This window comes from Chelmon rostratus, chromosome 6 (genome assembly GCF_017976325.1).
Source record: "Chelmon rostratus isolate fCheRos1 chromosome 6, fCheRos1.pri, whole genome shotgun sequence".
Classification (NCBI taxonomy): domain Eukaryota; kingdom Metazoa; phylum Chordata; class Actinopteri; order Chaetodontiformes; family Chaetodontidae; genus Chelmon; species Chelmon rostratus.
Window position 1 is genome coordinate 23,098,170 of NC_055663.1, and position 19,587 is coordinate 23,117,756.

The 19,587-nt window shown below is 40.9% G+C and overlaps 1 protein-coding gene and 1 non-coding gene across 8 annotated transcripts; both read right to left on the minus strand.

The window, feature by feature from the left end:
- Positions 1-224: 224 nt before the first annotated feature.
- On the minus strand, positions 225-10,442 carry hmg20a (high mobility group 20A). Of its 7 annotated transcripts, none has more exons than XM_041939232.1 (9): positions 10,393-10,442; positions 7,779-7,868; positions 7,434-7,643; positions 5,960-6,092; positions 4,900-4,937; positions 3,540-3,615; positions 2,769-2,984; positions 1,096-1,228; positions 225-747 (listed from the first exon to the last, which is right to left on the minus strand). In XM_041939232.1, exons 2-9 carry the CDS (start codon positions 7,842-7,844, stop codon positions 744-746), a joined length of 876 nt encoding a protein of 291 aa, XP_041795166.1. In that variant the 5' UTR covers positions 7,845-7,868; positions 10,393-10,442; the 3' UTR covers positions 225-743. The 7 variants fall into 7 exon arrangements, with proteins under 7 accessions (XP_041795166.1, XP_041795169.1, XP_041795171.1 ...); XM_041939235.1 differs by having other exon boundaries at positions 10,406-10,425; XM_041939237.1 differs by lacking the exon at positions 10,393-10,442 and adding an exon at positions 10,085-10,177 and having other exon boundaries at positions 3,540-3,612.
- A 4,706-nt stretch (positions 10,443-15,148) lies between these two features.
- On the minus strand, positions 15,149-15,221 carry trnav-uac. The gene has a single exon. It is a non-coding gene; the product is annotated as a tRNA-Val (tRNA).
- Between the last annotated feature and the right edge of the window lie 4,366 nt (positions 15,222-19,587).

Genomic DNA, 19,587 nt, shown 5'->3' on the forward strand with positions numbered 1-19,587 from the left:
CACACCTACTGAAAGTAAGTAAGGTCAGGCGCTGACGGAGCACATTTTAAGACAGCGTTGTATTACAGCAAAGACAGATCGTTTCAACACTTATCAGCAGCTGTTATATAAACTACAGCAGCTTAGACTGGATACAATGAAAAAAAGAAATCTAGGCCAGCTTTGATTTTCATTACGGCGCAAACATCTTCCCAGCATGTCATGAACCTGTCCAGACAAACTCCCATGATGTAAACACGTTTATTGAAAACACAAACAGTTTCTCACACAGGGAAAATAAATGGCACATTTTTCTTCAACAGAGCATGAAAAAAGAAAGTCTGCTCAACAGCATCTCTTCGATGTGATAAATACAAACTCACTGACACATTTTTCTTTGATCAGAACATGGTTGATAATGATTTAGATAATGTCTGTGGAAGCGATTGCTATAAATGGATGGTGAAGACAGAACAGGAGCAACGAGTGACAGAGAACTGTTTCATGTCCTCCCATCTGATTATTTTACAAAACAAACTACAGCTATATTAATAAGGTATGAACAGAAAATGTAAAAAAAAAATAATAAATAAATATGAGAGGCTACATCACCTTCACCTACGTCACCTTAGCAGAGTAATAAAAGATGCTTTAAAATCAATTGGGATGACAGATCGACAAGGAGATTCATCGTCGTCAAGGAGCAGCATCTACTGAATGTCACTGTGAATCTCAATCCATCAAATCCGTTGGACTCGGTCCAATTATCTAGGGCAAAACACAGCAAAAGACACTTGTAATTCATCCATAGCTGAAAGAAGAAGAAAAAAGAACGCTGCTTAAACAATCAAACAAGCTCTTGAATAAATGGATTTTGCCATTTAGACTAATTAATCTGTCTTTAAAATTTTAGAGTGTCGGTGAGACTGAGAAAGACACTTTAAGGGCCTCCTTTGCTAATTGCTAATTTATGATTCGTAGTTGTCATTATTGTTTCCATTTCACTCACCAGTCAATTAAAACTAAATAAACGATAATAAGGCAAAGTCATCAGTTGCAACTCTAAATTCTACTGAAGTCCTCGAAACCCCTCCGTCCAAATAAAGCAGCTCCTACCTGTCCAAGCGGTTGACCACGTCTCTCACGGTGTTGATGAGATTCTCGTGTTCTTGGGGGTTACTGACAATGATGCTGTGGAGCTTCTTCATGTAGGAGTCGATGGTGTCCAGAGTGGGCGTCTCTCCGCTGGCTGTATGACAACAGGTTTGTGATGACAACACTGATGTACTTGTGGTTGGTTTTAAAGTGGAAGATGTTCATAGGACAAGACAGACCTTTTAAGGATACTGCTGCAACTGATATCTTGTCTTTGATATTTAACTAATGATTTTTAATTGTTTTGAAGCGTTCCTAAGTACTGCTTTAATCAACCATTATGTTTCCAGCAATGGATGTTTTATGTTTGGACATCAGCGAAGGTGGCAGGGGTGACCACTGAACACCAAGGGCAGAAATCACTAGATGACAACACCAATCAGAACATGAATGATCTGAGCACAACAACACCAGTCACTACTCGTCACTACTGATGCTTTTGCTTCAAGGAGCATCAAAGGATCTCTCCAGGATGGGTCAAAGAGTCAAAGAGTCTTGCTGGCAGCAGACAAGAACAATCATCGGCCTGATATTTCTGCCTTTTCTATTCTAAGAGTTGTTGTCGTTCAAATGTGTCAAAACGATGTTATCAAAACCTACTTATTATATTGACTCTTGTATCACAAGTTATCAATTCAACTGAACCCACCTAAAGTAAGTTTATTAATGCAAATGGGAACAATTACTGAAAGAAGCACTAAAATCACAGGTAAACGTGCTTACACTTGTAAGAGCTTCCCTGAGGCATTGGTGTTGTGTCTATTTGTGCTGTTTGCAGAGTCTGAGTCTCTGCTAGGTGAGCAAGAACTTCAAACAGGTGTGGAGAAAACTGCAGGAGAAGAGGTGTGAGCTCGGGTTCTGTATGTGCGTAAAACAAGTGTGAACGAAGAAGGACCACATTCCTTCAATTTTAATAATGTGTAAATGTTAAAGAACAGCAGGCGGTTCCACTGTACAATCTGTTTAAGTATAGATCTCTCCAGGAGGAGAGACGCTGGAGTTCAAAGCACAGTAAATACACAGTGGGTGTATGAACACACCTACATTATTATTTATGTCTCACCGCCTTATGCTTTGACTCTGGAACTAATAGCTTACTACAGCATTTGTGTTTGTGTCTAGGGATGGATTACTGGTATGGGATATCAAGTCGATAGTGGTTTATAATGTGCATTGATCAATGTCAGCAAATGTTAAGTCCAAAGCCACACCGCTCACTCTCAGAAATAAAAACAAAGCAAATTCATTTTATTTTTCCACACACAGCAGAATGTTGATTAATAAAGGAGTATATTTCATTTTGTCTGAGATTCCCCAAAATTAATGGTCCAAGTCTACCGTCGTAATAGAAGAGACAAGAACTCTTTATCAGCAAATATCTGCCAAACTTATGAAGCTGCAGAAGTGCTGACTTGGTCAACTGGGATCGTGTTGAGTCATTTATCTTGTTTTTACTGAAACTAAAGAAATAAACACACGATTATTTTATCTAAAAAAATTCCCTTAAATAAAAAAAGAGAAAAGAAAAATGACACTAAGGAAAGCAAGAATTTAAGACCAACTCAGTTGTTGTATGGACTTTTTTTTTTCGTGTGCTTGGAACTGGGATTATCACTGAAATGATTGGTTCTCACCTGGCAGAGGTACGGCGGAGAAGCTGGAGGTGAGCGCCTGACGCAGGGTCTCCAGGTGCTGGTGGAGGAGGCCGTTGCGTCCCCTCTCTTGCATCACGTCGCCTTCCAGCCTCTCCACGGCCCCGCGCATGCTCTCCACGTGTTTCTGCAGTGCTGCGTTACGCTCCTCATACTCCATGTTGGTCTTACGCAGCTGTCGCATCTCAGCTTCACGTGCTGTGGAGGAATACGCAAACGCACTTAGGCCCCTTTCACACAGTTCCCCCAAAATTACTGGGACTTTTACGATTCACAAATGCAGCTACATCCAGGAACATTTCCATCTTGCACCTTTTCACACATGCGAGGGCAATGCCACAACAGATGAGGCGAGGGGCAGTCCAGCAGATGGCGGGAGTGCAATACTTATGGATGCCAAGATGCAACCATTAGAAAACTCAACAGAAGAAGAAGCTGAGGCAAGGCTGGATGCATGTGTACACATACATACAGCCAGAGAAGAAGTTGAGAAACACAATATAGCGAAGAGACAGCAGTTGGTGCCATCATCAATTTTTAATACGCTGAGAGAGGTGTGTCTTGAAGTTTAGGGCTTCACTAAGTTCAGTGGACGGTGAAACTATTCTGGGACGATGGAGCACTATAAGACTCTTGAAGCAGCAGTGGAATGTGTTTAGAAACACTTAGACAAATGGAGGTTTAAAAAAGTCGCAGCACAACAACTACAATGTATTTCTCAACGAGACAGCTGGATGTGTTCAAGCTCTTTACCTTTGCTGTGGTTGAGAAACTCCTCTGTGAAGATTGGGATGTCAAACACAGTTCTGTCCTTCCCTTCTGCATCCTTCTGTTGATAGACAGTAAGAGGGAAGGAGGTGAGCTGAACAGTGGAAACATTTGGCCACACAGACTGACAGCGAGAGGGGGTCATTTATCTGGCTGGACTGTAGGTGGGTGGGTAATTGATTTCATACCTGGCCACAGGGGAAATACGGTGATACAGTTTAAGAAATGAGGAAGGAGAAGTAATTTCATCAACTGTGCAGCCATGATAGCAAAGTCCCTGAAAAGGTTTGCAATCCATTTGCAATAAAAATGGGTTTCACAATAGCAGCAAAAAACACAGTGCAGGTTCCACTTGCATATTTCTTCCTCTGAAAGAATGCTTCCTCACTTCTTAACTTTAAATTTATGCTGAATCCTGTGTCCTTTGACATCTAGAGGAGGAACACTGGCATTCCCACAGGAATGCTGATGTCAATAGTCACCTTGGCCATAACCCTTCAGGAGTACACTTACAAAGGAAAGCTATTAATCACATGCAGAACTTAATAAAAATGAATTACACACTAAGTAAAAGTCAAGCGTTTGGATCACAAACACAAACACAGCAGCAAAGCGGATTAACGCAGCTTTAGTGATGCAACAATAAGCACTTGAAGTGTAGTGCAAGAGGACGGAGACTCTAACAGACTCTAGCCATGACAACACAAACGCTTAATGAATTAAATGAGCGTTGAGTTTTTGATGGGAAATGTTTCAAAGTCAAAACAAACCTTTACACTGCCATTTGAACTAATCTTGTGTCTCCAGAACGTGTTGCTTCATTCCTCCTTCAACTATGTGAATCTATTTGTTTTTGTAGTTGCAGTTCCCTAAGAGGCTGGAAGAACTTCACATGTCTGGAAGTTAAAGGTCACCGTGACATTTTGCATAAGCACGTTGAAACAAACGACAGCATGATTCACTTATGGCTAAACCTGAGATGATCTTCTCTAATTTCATCGCCACACACACACAATGAGACTTGGAATCTATTTATCCTACTGAACTCTGCAGTTCAATACTGCATGCAACTCTGCTTAAAATGAATGCTCACTGTATGTATAATGTGTTTCCTTCACTGTCCCCTTTCTCTTTATGTGGCAACCTGCAGCTAAATGAGTATTTGAGATGTCTCACAACAGGCACCAAAGTCATTCTGTTAACATCTTATGCTTTACAGGAATTGTGGAGGAAATACGATTATACTGGAATAGTTAGAAGAGGGGTTCTTCACTTAGTTACATACAACATTTACTTCTCAAGGCAGGTGATTATGTGTGCGATAGGGCAGCAAAGAGTTACTGACCTCGTGAAGAGCCTCACTGGCTACCTGGTGCCCACCATCTGGAAAGGAAGGAAAGAATAAAGAAAGAGGACAGCAGATGATTCATGCTTCCCCCGGCGCAGCATGCCTTTACTACATCGTGAACTGCCAGAATGAATCAAAGAAATCAAAAAAATCACTTCTCTGCCATCTCCATTGTGAATCAACTGAAATGAGACCGTTAACAGAGCAGTTCGACTTTTCTAAAAGCTGTTAATGTCATCAGCATTTTGAACATTTAAAACTGAGACTTATCCGCAGCAACATAATAGGAACAAATAATGTGGACCATGTGTTGTGTGAGCACAGCAACGGCTCCTTTGGCCTCAAGTTGAACTCATAACCTGAACTACTACTAAGAACTTGAACATTGTCTCCTTTTCTTGCCACATTCCCATTGAGTGGGCAAAGAAAATAATGAGTTCTGAATTCCTTAAACCGATAATGGAATTTAATTAAATGTATTAAATATTGCAGATAATTTTAGGATGAACAGCCTAGAGAAATTAGGTTTGTGCCATGGTCTTTACTCCTTTTTTGATATCCACTGACATCCTGTTTCAAGTTTAAGCAGCAACACAAAAGCATCTGAAGGAATTTTTCTAACAAGACCAGTGTCTTTTCCAAGACCAGTGTCTTTTCCTTTGAGTCACAAAGCAGCTCATTTCGTGGTTTGGTGCCTTGCTCGTGGGCATCTTTATGGTCAAAACCATTACAACTTCCATTGCTATATTTATGAATTTCTGAATTGCAAAAGGAAAACCGACCACACAACCATAATGGTTTAACGCACTGACTGATTATTGCATTTTGCATCATTCATTATAGATTCATGTTCATGTTAGTCAACCAGTTGGGGCAGGAACTGTCCACCAAACATAATATCTGGTTTCTCCAAATGTCACCAGACATATAAAGTCTGTGATTTGCCAACTACTTATTAAACAGTGCCTCAAAATGACGAATGGGTAAATTCCAGACCAGCTAGTTTCGGTGCTCGATGCCAACTTGTCATCCGGCTGCTTTTCTGAGCAGATCTCACCTCCCCTGTGCCGTTTGCCCTTCTGCTTCTCCTGAACCTTCCTGGTGAAATGTTTGTAGGCCTCTGTCTTCTGGTACTTCTCCAGCTCCCGCATGTAGCGCTCCTTATCTCGCTCTGCCTCATCCAAGTACCGCTGCAGGGAGAAGAAAGAAAGGTGAGAAGAGCAAGGAAGACTCAGCCAAAAAGGAGGGAAATGAGATTTGGTGAAACAGGCTGAAGGAGGATTGTGGGTGAGATGGTACAATGATGAGTGGGAGTAATTATTCCTAATCAGGATTAGTTCCTTTGAAAAGACAATTTCCAATATTAATAACATATTCACTCAAGGCTTGCCATGAAAAATGCATCTCTTAATATAATTAGTTTAGGAATTAGAGGAAACACTAATGAGACCACCTTCATGCAAAGACCTCGTCCCATGATGCTGGCATATCTGTCTCAGCTTTAAACTCTGTGTAAAACAACTATGTGGTACAAATCAGCAGCTGAAGAATTTTGTAATTGACTTTGAAGCATTCATTCTGGCATTATGTTAAATGCACAGTTAACAAATTATTCATTAAAGGCTTCTATTTATGTCATTACATAAATATGACTTCTTTCAGATTAATTTATGAGATGTTGACCTTACTTAAAGGCAGCTGAAACTGATTATGACTCTGTTGATCCATGTTCTGGCATGTTTTAAAAAGTGCATCCAAGTTTTCCCTGGCTGAAGCACAGCGGTATAACTTAGGTATTTTTGCAGTGGAATGGCATATTCCTACGAAAAATCTGCCTGAACATGACAGTCACAATGTCTCTATCACCAATCAACTTCATCCATTGCTATCTCTTCCTGCTATTCTTGCATCACAGTTGAGGGCATATCTAGGACACAATACAAGATGCTATCAAAATATGGCAACGATATCTGTAAAAGGGTGTCAAACCGCTACCAAACATAGTCATGTGTAAGTCAGTGTTTTGCCAGCTTCAAAACACTGACACTGTGGACCCTACAGGCTTTTGTTCCAACACTCCCTTTGTGCACAGTGAAAAATGAGATGAAAGTCTCTGCCGGTTTGAGAGAGTGTTAAATCTGGCTGGGGACAGTCTTAAGTGTTGCATGTGTTGGCATGTTTAAGATGAATATTTATGCCCAGGCCTTTGGGGCACTGTTGGTACAACTGCTGAAAGCCAAAAGCAATGACAATTAAAAATCCACCGCCCTGCTTATCAAAAACCTAAAAAGATTTTTCTGCAGGCTACTCCAGCCTCTGGTCTGATTATTTTCTCCCACTGCTTCCTCAAAGCCTGCATCACCCTGGTTATTCACAATTGCTGCACTAATCTATATGAATACTAAATAATAAAGGTCATCTTAATCAGAGCAACATACAACATGAAAAGGAAAGAAATGCAGAACATTGACACATTTTTTCTTAAAGTTGTATGCTCAATGTGTAATCTAGTCTGGAACTTCTTCACTGACCTGCTTCTCCTCTGGGGGCAGCTTGCTCCACTCGTTGCCCAGCATCCTCGTAATCTCTGGAAAGGGCACGTCTGGACGCTCTGCCCGTAGCTGCTCCCGTCTGTCGTTCATGAAGCGAACGTAGCCCGTCAGGGGGGCCTTGGGTGCATTGCTGTCCTTCATTGGCTTCTTCCTCTTCCTCCCCTTGGTCCAGCTGCCACGTCGGGGCTTCTGCGAAGATAACAAAAACAGATATGTTTTGAAGGTTCAGGTAGCAATTCCCCATGATGTGCACTGGCAGGACATTCTTGGAGTTTGAATTGGAAAAACCGAAAAATATGTCATTTGATATCCGTGTGTTCTTACCTCATCTCCATTTCTCTGGCTGTTGTTTTCGGTGTTGGCTCCAGGAGATCCAGTCTGCTCATCCATGACTTTTACAACTACAGTGGACACCTGGAGGGAACCAGTGGAGATTTAGAAAAGCAAACGTCTCATACCTGCATGGCAAGGGCTACAAACCTAACTGGTATTAGCAGGTGATCTAGAAAGGTCAGCAATTGATTAAGTAAGTCTCCTGCAATTTGGGGAAGCCAGATGGAAAAAAAATGGGCACTCAAATTGGTGGGTTAAACATTTTCAGACAGGGTTGGACTGAGGCATGGAGCATTGTCACCAGGGATGCTGCCCAGCACGGAAATAGCGAGCAGACTGTTCCTTCTGCAGGGGTATTGCCTTTTCTGCGTTTGATCCAAACTCCTCCCAGTCTTGGCTCCAAACCTCCTCTTGGCCAGCCACATTTCCTCTAATAGAAATGTCTTGCTGCTATCAATCACTATTGAGCAAGTAAATTAAAAAAACACATCATCTCCACTCCTCAGACCTTAATGTAGCCTAATTTCAACAGAAGGAAGTAGTGTTACGGTACTGCATCGTAATTAGAGATAAGAGAATAATGCCTACATGCCAAGCAGCTCTCTGGAAAGAAAAGTTCCCTAGCTGAACTTCTGGTCTCAGACTTTGTAGTCCAAACATCATTGTTAGAAAACCTGTTTACTCGTGTTAAATCCTACCTTGAAATGACAAAAAAAAGCTTTAAAAAAATAATAATAATAATTGAGAGAACACCTAATTAAAAAATATGCTCACCCAAAGTACTTGTGGGCAAACAGCCCAGGTTTAGCTCTAAGAATAGGAACAATATCATTGTGTTTCAACCTTTGACCTCTTCTAAGCCACTGTGTGGGAAGTGACCCTCTATATCCTTGATGTGGTTTCTGCCCCTCCACCATCAAAAACTGTGGGAAAAGTCACAGAGGAATCAGCCAGTCCACCACCTAAAAGTCAATTTTGGCAGAGAATATGTTGGGGAAATTCCCCTGACAGTTTAGGTAGGCAGGGTTTCTTCTCTGATGCCTGAACTCAGTTTCTAGTAACAACAATAAATGCCTTCATCACAGATACTTCCAGAGGAGCGTGGTCTGTTTGTCACCTGTTCTGTGAAGCTCATTGATCAATGGCAAACTTAACTTGCAGAAACTTGCAGGTAGGGCTTTAAGATGCTGAGGTACAACCATGCAACAAAGACAAAAGTTATATAAAAGTGTATAAAAATGATTGTATTGATCTCTCTGTTCCTCTTGACAAGCCTAAGGATTAATGCTATACTGCAGTGCCCTCTGCTGGTTAAAAGCACAAAATGCATGATTCAAATATATATTTCATGGAGTTTTTCCTGTACAGAATAATATAACATTACACTTTGTACGACAAAGTATTAAGTTTCATAAGTTTTACACAGTGAATTTGTCTTGTAAAACCTATAAAATACCACTTTGAATAATTAAATAATATATAACTACTGTACATTAGAGTATTTAGAGTATATTATTCCAAACTACGAATCTGAGGCCAAGTTAACCTCGCTACAAGGGAACCAAGGCCAATGTAGACTCAGAGCAGGGTTATCCCTGTGTTTTTCAACCCTAAAAAAATCGCTAAATGGCACTACCTACTAGAACAGATTGTTTTCTTAGCATTTTCTGTAATGTATGGCACCTATACCTCGGTATGAGCACTGCGAGCGCTGTTGGAAACGTCGGCTAACATTAACGTTAACGTCAAGCTAATGTTCAGTTACACACATGTAAGCAAGTGCTGTGGTCACTATGATCAAATATCGTCACACTGGCCAGTGAGTGGTCAGTATCACATTTATCTTAGCTGTTACATGTAACGTTCAATTGAAATGCTCACAAAATTCATGTAAACCATATGGCCAGCTGGCACTGTTATTGACTAGCCTCAGTTATGTTCACTTACACGAGCTAACGTTGACTCTAACAGCAACGGTACATGAAACGCGGTTTTCAACAACACGACCTATTGCTGCACGGTCTGTTTTATCATGGTGACTAACGTTAACCTTAAAAGTCACAGGTACAATGGATTTATCAGTGTCAGAAACAATGGTCTCACGCTAGCATATTTGACTGCTGAGCTAATTACTAGCTAGCTAGCTGTGCCGCTTGCTAGCGTTAGCAAGCTGTATACTAGCAGACGGGCGGCTAACGTTCTGCTTTAGTTATGCTAGCTCGTCAAGATACCATTAAAAACATCCTTAAAAGAAATATCTAATGTGCATATAGTGAAACCATCAAATGAAAACGAACCTTAGATAACGTAATCCGTAGCTGTAATTTACCTGTCTAAATGATTTTCCTAATCAAAACAATACAGCAGACTCTACATAGAATCATACCGGCTAGACAAGCATCGAACGTCATACTACCCCGAAAAAGAAAAAGACTGTTACTTCTGCCTGTTGGAATTAATATATATATTTTTTTATCTGATTTGTGTTTGTGCTTTGTCAGATTTTAGAAAAACAAGGACATATATTGGATCACAGAAACTGAAATATATGGGAAAGAGATGTGAAATGTAACATGTTTACTCTAATAGAATTCAGCATACACACATGCACAGTTTACCAGGTACACAGCAGAATCAGCAATATTATGAAAGCAGGTTCTTCATGGTGTATCTTCAGACATCAATGGAAACAAACACTGCAAGAAACTGCAAATTAATTTAATCTCTAGAGTAGCAAGCTGCTCTAGACAGTCTAAGTCTGTGTCCTCCTTCTCTTCGTGTACGTCTGAGAATGTCTTTCAGGGCGTTGCTTCCCCCTATTGTTCATTCTAGGAATTACAGTTCGCAAACGTACGTCCAACGTTTTCAGAGTTAATTCCCTTGACAAATTTGAGGCTTTATTTATCAGACGTACAAGCAGGCTACGCATCAGGGCTTGTAAGCATTAAATGGATGAGGATGAGGAAATCTTTCCTCTACTTTGGACTTTTGTAGGTCACTCAGACAAAATGATGCTGGGAGCAGATCTGGCTAGCTTTCAAACTTTTTTGTGTTTTGTAGGGCATCCCTTGCCTATGGAGCAGCAGCAGCTTGTGATGCTGCCATCACCTCTTATTTCAGTGTCTTTTCTTCTCACTGGAATTTGAGGTCTGCCAGTGCCACACACACACACATACACACAGCTCACCAGCAGCTATATTTACAGTGCTGGCAACCCTGGGGTACAATGAACTTCTGCGAACAATCAGATCATCATATTGGACTGAGTATCCCCCATGCATTGAAGAACAGTTGTATTCATTTGAGAAAAATACACAAACTCTGCTCTGCTGCTTGCGGGAACTGTCCCTTTCAGTGCGGCCTTGTCTCTGTTGGCTAATGTGGCCTATCCAAACAGATCATTCAGTAACACATTAATGTCCTTTTGTGGGCAGAATACACAGGATTAATAATGAAGGTCTCAACCAAGAAAACCTCCACTAACTTGAGAGACAGAAACTGAGAGAGAGTGGGAAGACTAACGCTCTAATTCCAGATTAACAGATCAAATCAGCACCAGGCGGGAGGAACCTAACAGTAGCTGCGGTCTAATTGAAACTTTGATTGCAATCTCATCCCAATTATCCAGAGTTAATCCAACCCAATTCTCAGGCTCATTACACACAGGTTGGGAACATCCAGAGTTTAGAAAATAAAGTCACAAACAAACTCAAGACGTTTAGCTCAGAATGTTCCTCAAGTCTTCTATATCTTGTAGATGATCAGATCAATTGCTGGGGACACAGGAAATGTTTTCCCGTAGTTTTCCAAAGCGGGGTTTAAAGTTCCTCTGAAGAAAGTGTCAAGAAATAGCAAACTTTTACCGGGTCCAAAGATGCTAACCACAATTCATGTGATTAAACCCCTAAACATCTCCTTGTTTTCCCTTAAGTAGCTTGCAATTGGAAAAAAAAATATTGTTCCACATTTTCTGACTGTGTCACCTCCAGTATTAGCCTGTTCAAACAGGTGTTTTTATGGCCTCACCGCCAAATGTTAATTGTGGCTCATTTTAGAGACATTTTCCTAAAATACATGCTTTGTATCTTTGGAAATGTTTGAATCTCCACTCGAACGTTTGTTTGTCTGACTGGGCAGTGATGTTTAAGAAAAAAATGGCTTTCAAATAACTGAATTCACCTAAACTTGCATTCATTTCAGTTGGTTATAGTAGTTGCAGCAAGAGAGTGAGCTTTTCTCCACTCCGCCAAAAAAGTGGAGTTGGGTAAGAGCCCTTAGTCAAATGTCTTGTGGCTGTGTTGCATTCAAAAGCTGCTGTCAGTGGAAAAACTGACATCTTGGCTTTTCTACAAGGGAATTCTTCCTGTAAGACTGTCCACAGGACCCAAACCAAAACCTGACATTTGGTATTGATGTTTCAGTGTATGGCTGAAGAAAAATCTGCAATAAATTCAATTGAAGCTGCACTGTCAAACTGTTGTGTATACTGTTGTGTTTTTCCCCCCGTGCTAACAATTACAGGTACGCAAATTAGCTATGATAATTCTTAGCTGAGGTGAACAGGAACGAAAAAAGCATCTGACAATAATATGGTAATCTCTACCAGCAGACATCTCATATTCTAGTTCTCCAACAGTTGTGAATTAATAAGAGGTAGCATTGGCTGTGGAATCGTGTTTGTCACTAATTGGCTGAGTTGGAACACAGAAATGATGCAGGCCAACTGTTCGACTCCCAGCAGTAGCATGTCTGGCTCAGTCTTTACCTTTTTCCCCCATTCAGCAGCAGTGGCCACTGCATTGTGGGCAGTGGCGCAGCAAACAAAGCTTGGGAAATGGCAAGCTAGGTTCAATCAGCTCTGAACTGAAGACTCTTCACATCCCAGCAGGCCTGCGGGGCACAGCATCCAGCTGTCCCCTGTACCGTTATCCACCTGTCATGTCACATCGAATCATCTGGTCCAGGCCTGAGAAGTTTAGTGCAGGGGAAACATTTCCAGCTACCGGCCCTCTGTGGGCTGGTCATATGCCCTTGCCAGTTGGCCTGTGTGGCCTGGGAAGTGGCAATATTGTGACACCCGCACTGCATGCATCAAGCCCTCCTTACGCCGCAGGATATCGTGGGTGATAATGTCACATGACATGCCAGTAGGGTGAAAATAGATGGTAAAGTGAGTGAATCAGTGGATCATCTGTTTAAAAAATGATGCCTTTGAGTAAAACTGATGATCACCATTGTTTCAAAAGCAAAATTCTGATTTAAGCGGCCCAGTTTGCTCAGCATTCTGTCGCCAAACAACACAAAAACCCCTTTGATGGCAATGTAAAACATTTGAAACCCATGTTCAGCCAGCGAGCTAAGGCTGAGCTGCAGGGACAAAAGCAGCAAAGAGCTAATTCCAACTTCAACCGCTGCTTCACTGGCAGCAACAGGCTGCACAAAGCGCTCATGATGTAACAGCATTTGCTTGTAATGACAGGTGAGCTGCGGAACCAGTGGGAACATTGTGGAACTCAGTTTAGTTTCTGATTACTGGTTTTTACTGCACTTCTGTGTCCTTTATTGAATTTAAGGAAATGTATCACTTGTTACTGCGTTGTAACGACACCATGATCGTTCTATTATTCATTATGCGTTCCTATTTTATTTGGTCCTAATTTTAAATCTCATTTTATTCTATTTCAATTGATTTTACTTTCCCTATTTCGTTGTGTTTTAACATGTTCTAATGCAAGTCCTACGTAACACCCTTTGAATTGCCTCTGTGTTGAAATGTGCCACATAAATAAATGCAACCTTACATCAACGTAGAACAGATTAACGCCATAAACAATGCAGGAACTCCCATAACTTGAGACTTAAGTCCATATGTTTGTTTCCCTGGTATACAGTACATGCTGGGAGAGTACAGTACAGCTCTACCCCGTGTGACTTAGGGTATGGATACCTCTGTCTTCTTCTTTTCTAACTCATTTTGTTTCCTTTGGGAATGCAGGTGGCACATTTATTTGGACGCTTACACAGACATCACATGGAATAAAGGTCATTCTTGCACCACAGCCGCTCCCTATAGAGCAGATAATTGGCATTGATTTTGCAGAATCTTGCTGCATACATTTGGGTATTAATGAGAATAAATGTACCGCAGCTCCTTCAAGCCCCCCTTGCTTTAAGATAGGTAGTTAATATTAATAGCACCGTGTTGTTCGAAAACAAGTATGTCAACATATGCAAAGCATTGCATTTATTAGCTTAGTTAATGACCTCATCAGCATGACCGGTTATGGTTCAGCGTATATATGGCAGGATATTAGGTATCACAAGTGCCTCTTACTTCTCATGCACAAATACAAAGCACAGCTATGAGCCTCACTAATATCACGGAGAACAAGGGCGCAAGGACTGTTGCATCATCTTGTTGCTATGCAACCATCTAATTAGTCTTAGGTAGCTAAGATGAAGAACCAAAGGGGTACGGTATTGAAAATATGAATGGGAAAGTGATGGATGGGTACATTTTATCCTCACCGGGAGAACACAGCATGGAATGTGTTTTTTTATTTTTTTTTTCCCAAAAGCTGCGGATGGAGCAGGGATGGGCAGCCATGTGCTGCACAAGGCCAATTATGGAGGATTTCATAGCAATCAAATACTGCGCCAGGTGATTAGTACCTCTTCTCTGGTTGAAGCTAATCAGTGAAACCGCTGGAGAAAAGGTTCAGATACTTTCAAAAAAAGCATCATATGTAATCACGACCACAATGGATAAAAGCCATTATCTCAGAACTGTCATTATCATCATCCTCTGATCCCTTTTCATCCGTTTGTCCCTCTCTCAGCTCATGCAGCCTGGCCTTCCTGGAGAAATGGCACAAAAAGTTTCCTTTCACCCAGCAAGAGAATAACTTCTGACTTTATTTTGACATTACACAAGAGTGAGTTACCTGATCATGGAAGGTGTTCATAGATTCAAGATTCAAGATTGCCTGACAAATTTGCATTGCAACCCCTGTGTTAGAAACAAGATAATAAGAAAGATAATAAAATAAAATAAAATAAAATAAAATAAAGATAATCAAATAAAATAAACTAACATGCAGTAAAAATATGTATAAATGCAATGAAAATATACCAGAAATAAAAATATACTAAAACAATACAATATACCAACAACAGCTGAATATATACTAAAGTGTATATACTGAAAGGCAGCTGACAATTAGTTAAGTGTGTGTGCTTAAATGTTATGTACACAGAAGGTGTACAGTTGCTCATAGTCCTCATGGTCTCCCAATCCAGTGAGGGGCTGCAGGGGGTAATAGCTCTGGGGGAGCCTTTCCTCAGCCTATTGAAAGAAATCCTGGTTCCACTGGGGCTCGAACCCAGGACCTTCTGCGTGTAAAACAGACGTGATAACCACTACACTATGGAACCAGCTTATAGGACACAATATTGTATTACAGTACTTTCACATTTGGGGAAATATGCTCATATATGCTTATATATTTCCCTCCCAAGAATGAGATAAAAAAAGTGACCACGTTTATGTCTCAGTATGAAGCTAGTGCCAAGGCGTTATTCACCTGACTCAAGTGACAACAGGGGGAAAGCTAGCTAGCCTGGCTCATACACAAACAGAAAAAAGCAACTATCCATCTGCAGCGCACTTCTGTGCAGCTTCCCCGCTGACTGCTGGAAATCCTCATGGTTCATCAATAGTACAGGACGATGCACGATGCAGGAGTAACCTACGAATAGTCATTTTTACATGTCTGTTTGTGTCTGGATGAAAGAAAGGAGATACAACACGTTAACTAGTGAACCTAAGAAGTGTTGCAAGGTGTTGTTTTTGATCTCCATGCTAAGCAGTGCTATCCCGACTCCAGCTCTGTGCTTAAAACACAAACATGACAGAGGAATCGATCCTCTCATCTAATCCTCTGTCAGAAAATAATTTATTTCCCAAAATGTTGAACTTTTTCTCCCAAATAATCAATTTTGAGTGCCAGGTCAGTCAATAATTGTGCCCGCTCATTCCGCTGCTCTCAATGTGACCCTTTGACTTCCCATCAATTCCTTTGAGCAGCTCCTGGCGGACCCTGCACGACTCCTACAGAATCCCCTGCACACAAAACCCCTCACAAGTCATAGCAGTGTGCACAAATTGCTTTTCCTCATTGTGGTTCGGCACCCACCTGCTGTTATTTGACCTTTAATGTTATGAAGACGTCGCTGATTGAAATGCAAATTTAAGGCGATTCACTGCTCTGTATTATGCACTATTATATTTTGCAGCTCTCTCTGCATCTTGTTTTGTGTGTATGTTACACACGACGAACAGTAAGGTAAAATCTGAATCTTAAAGTAAGACGCTAATCACCACTGGAATAAAATTAGCATCTGAAACAGGTGTATAAGTTCAATAGAGATGCTACACAAGAAGAGCTGTACTGAAACAACACTTCTAAGAAACAATAGCAAAGGCTTCTCAGAAGTATTTTGGTATTTTGTCAGAATAAAGCCGAAATGTGTCCTTAAAAATGGGTTTCAAAAACAGTCTGTAAATCTGAAGATGATACATGTCGAATTTTGTTCCAGCCCTGACGAGTCACACAGAGACCATTTCTGCATATTACTTCTGCGAAAGTGATTACACTATGCACGGTCACTCAATTGACTTGGAAGACATGGCTGTTTTTGGCAACACATGCTTTCACAGAAGCACATAATAGAGGCGGATTAAAGGCACGAGATGAGGGGATGTGAAGCAGCCCAGATTTCAAATGATCGCTTGAAAGCAACGAGGCTGCCCTTTGTAAAGGGCTAAAGAGGGGAGAGGAGCTGACAATTGATAATAACTTGATGTATGACACTTCTGCTGTGAGCTTTGAATATATTATCTAAATTCAAACACAAAGGCAGCGCTTCTCCCCAACCATGTCACGCTCATCATTTTCGTTGCACCGCCTGGCAGATAATGGACAAAAGAAAATCAATAAGTAAGAAAATCTTACTGAATGAACCACGGGGCAAGAGCGAGAGCGCTGATGAATGCACTCTATTCTCACGCATACTGTATTGACTTTGTGGAAGATGGTCATGAGCCTTATTCGGAGAGTTTATGCAGCACTTAAGTCAACATTTTGCATGGCGTTATGGTGAAAAGAGAAGAAAAAAACCCTGAATTTTTTAGAAGAATACAATACTCTTTACTTGTGCATATACTGTGTCTTTACAAGCAGAAAGCTGAAGATAGAAAATTTACATAAATTCAACATTTAAATACAGGAATGCTTTACAGAAATAACGAAATAAATCTGGCCATGTGTGAGGAGCCTGAGTGCAGGAAGTTTAGTAGAACACAGATGTTCAGTGATCCGTGGTTGGAGGGGCCACAGGGGAAAAATGAACTGCTGGGCCCCTGTGAAACTCCTAATTTCCCCTTCTCGATGCATTGTTTACAGTCTTCCTCTGCTGGACTAATACAGCATGAAACTCCAAGTTTGTTGCGTGGTAATTAGATAAGACACTAATTAATTTTGGAATGTGCACAAGCGTGTGCTACAACACAGAACATCTCAACCCTCTATGCCACAAATTTGTATTTTTTTGGGAAAAAATATTTAACCCCATTTTGTTTTGCTCTGGCCAACAACATGCTATGAGGGTCCTGTCTATAGTCCGCATGGTGAGAGGAAATACGTGGAAATAAAATTAATGCATTAGAGAAAGTTTTATTCTCACAAACATGAACCACAAAAGCTTTAAAGTCAAAACATCAAACAATCAAATTAACAAACTACTAACATCAGTTAACATCTGATGTATACATGTTTCTGTGTGTGTGTGTTTCAGTTATTGACGTGGGTTATTGTTTGAATCAGAGTTTCTCTTCTCGACAAAGCGCACTCTGTTTTCCTGCTCTGAGTGGCGCCTCAGGAAGCCGTCGCTGGCGGATATGAAACAGAGCTGGACCTCAGTGAATGTGTCATATACCCTTTTTCACCCAGTGCCACGTGTGCAAACAAACACGCACACACACACACAGGTGCACTCATGCACACATGCTACTCTGCTGACTCACCCCCGACCTCCCACCTGTCTCTCAAACCTCATTCGGGGATCCGCCCTTCCTGACTCTCATTGTCAGATGGAATCAGCTGAACTGCTCGGTCACGTTCCTTCCTCCCATAAATTGTTCCTGTGTCCCTGTGCGTGTCAGTAGATCAGTCGTAGAAACACAGTTTGTGGTCATAATTATACATCTGATCACATTTCCACACTGTAGCATGACGTCACTCTAACAAAAGTGGTCTAACTGCACAATGTTACAATGTACAATCTTTAAACATTTATGTATACATGTATATTTTCATATAAAGTTACATTTAAACATATTAAAATGGATATTTATCTTACCAATTAGTAAAAGGTAGCACCATGCCACACCTCATCATCATCACCATGTGTGCATATTGTGCTTTCGTTGAGCATAATCCCATTATTGCTAAACATAAACCTTCCCAAATGAGTGATGAACCTTCAGAAATAAAGCTCTCTAACAGGTTTCACACCAGCGGACGCTTGTTTTATAGATTGCTACATCTTATCAGCTTGTTATCTTAGCACCTAGCATCGAGCTAAACCTGGTAACACAGTGTGGGCTGACCAGTCGTTAGCAAGACTGATTAAATCATACCCTGGACTCCAGGGAGGCCGCTGCTCAAATGTCATCTTTCTCACCATTAGCTGACCAAGAGCAGCAAACTAAGCTGGAGTTTCACAGCAATAAACTTTCAGCGCAAAGCAGGAAACTGGACAGTAATTCAGTCTCCATTGATTTCAATAATCATGGCTGCTGTTTTTCTCAAGATGAATCAAAATAAAGCAAAGTATGTATAGTCCAGGGAATAAAAATCACTTACTACTCAAAGACCCTGAAGACGGTTATTACTTTGCTCAAATACAATCGATAAAAACCTGATTTCCAAGCTGGGAAAACATGCTGTTACTGTTCCAAGTGGGGCCCATCTAGGTAATAAGATGCAAGTGATAAAGTTGAGATTATTTGATGCTAACACCAACAGGCCATCAGCAGCCATAGACTTGATTATTCAATTCAGTGTATTTTTCGTACCTTATTGTGTAAAAGTATAAAAGTTTACAGCTTTTAATCCCAACATGAACATTGTTGCTGCTGTGTGGATCGAGACTTTGGAGCGGATCCAAACCTGTTGTGTTGCTGGAAGCAAGCGAAAACACATTCATTTGTTCAGTGGGAAAAAAAGATGAGCTGAAGACGGAGAATTTAAGTGAGGGGATAAACGGCGTGTTCTTTGTAGTCTGAAGTGTAATGCGCATAAACTGAAGGACTAACAACAGGATTTCCACTATGCTTTTGTTTTAGTCATCTCATAAACAGCAACGTGAGCTGGACACAAGTAAGACACACGACTACCACTGTTGAAATTCAGCCAGTGTCTCACCTTTGATAATTGTATTTCAGTTTAATTATAAAAGCAGCATCTCTTGGAAATGGACCGGCGTGAAACAGTTTTAGTTTAATAAATTCATGACGTTCTTGGAGAAACGTATTTTGTTGTGCGTGCAGCAACAAGCGTCTCATTGTGGCCGTGACAAATTCCAGTCATGGATGTTGTGTTGGATCAAAGGCGCGATTGCATTTATAATGCATTTTGCACTGCGGTGTGTTTGTGTGTGCATTCTACTGAACGACAACATAACCTGAATTGTCACAGCTGAGCGTCTTCCTGCATGATGGGATATGATCACATTAGGG

Bases quoted from the DNA above. Each gene is read 5' to 3' on its own strand.
- hmg20a (XM_041939232.1), bottom strand. From the start codon at position 7,844: ATGGATGAGCAGACTGGATCTCCTGGAGCCAACACCGAAAACAACAGC. The intron at 6,093-7,433 runs GTCAGTGAAGAA...TTCTCCCTGCAG, and splicing joins TGCCCCCAGAGGAGAAGCAG to CGGTACTTGGATGAGGCAGA. The intron at 3,616-4,899 runs GTCAGTAACTCT...GTCTATCAACAG, and splicing joins CCAGTGAGGCTCTTCACGAG to AAGGATGCAGAAGGGAAGGA.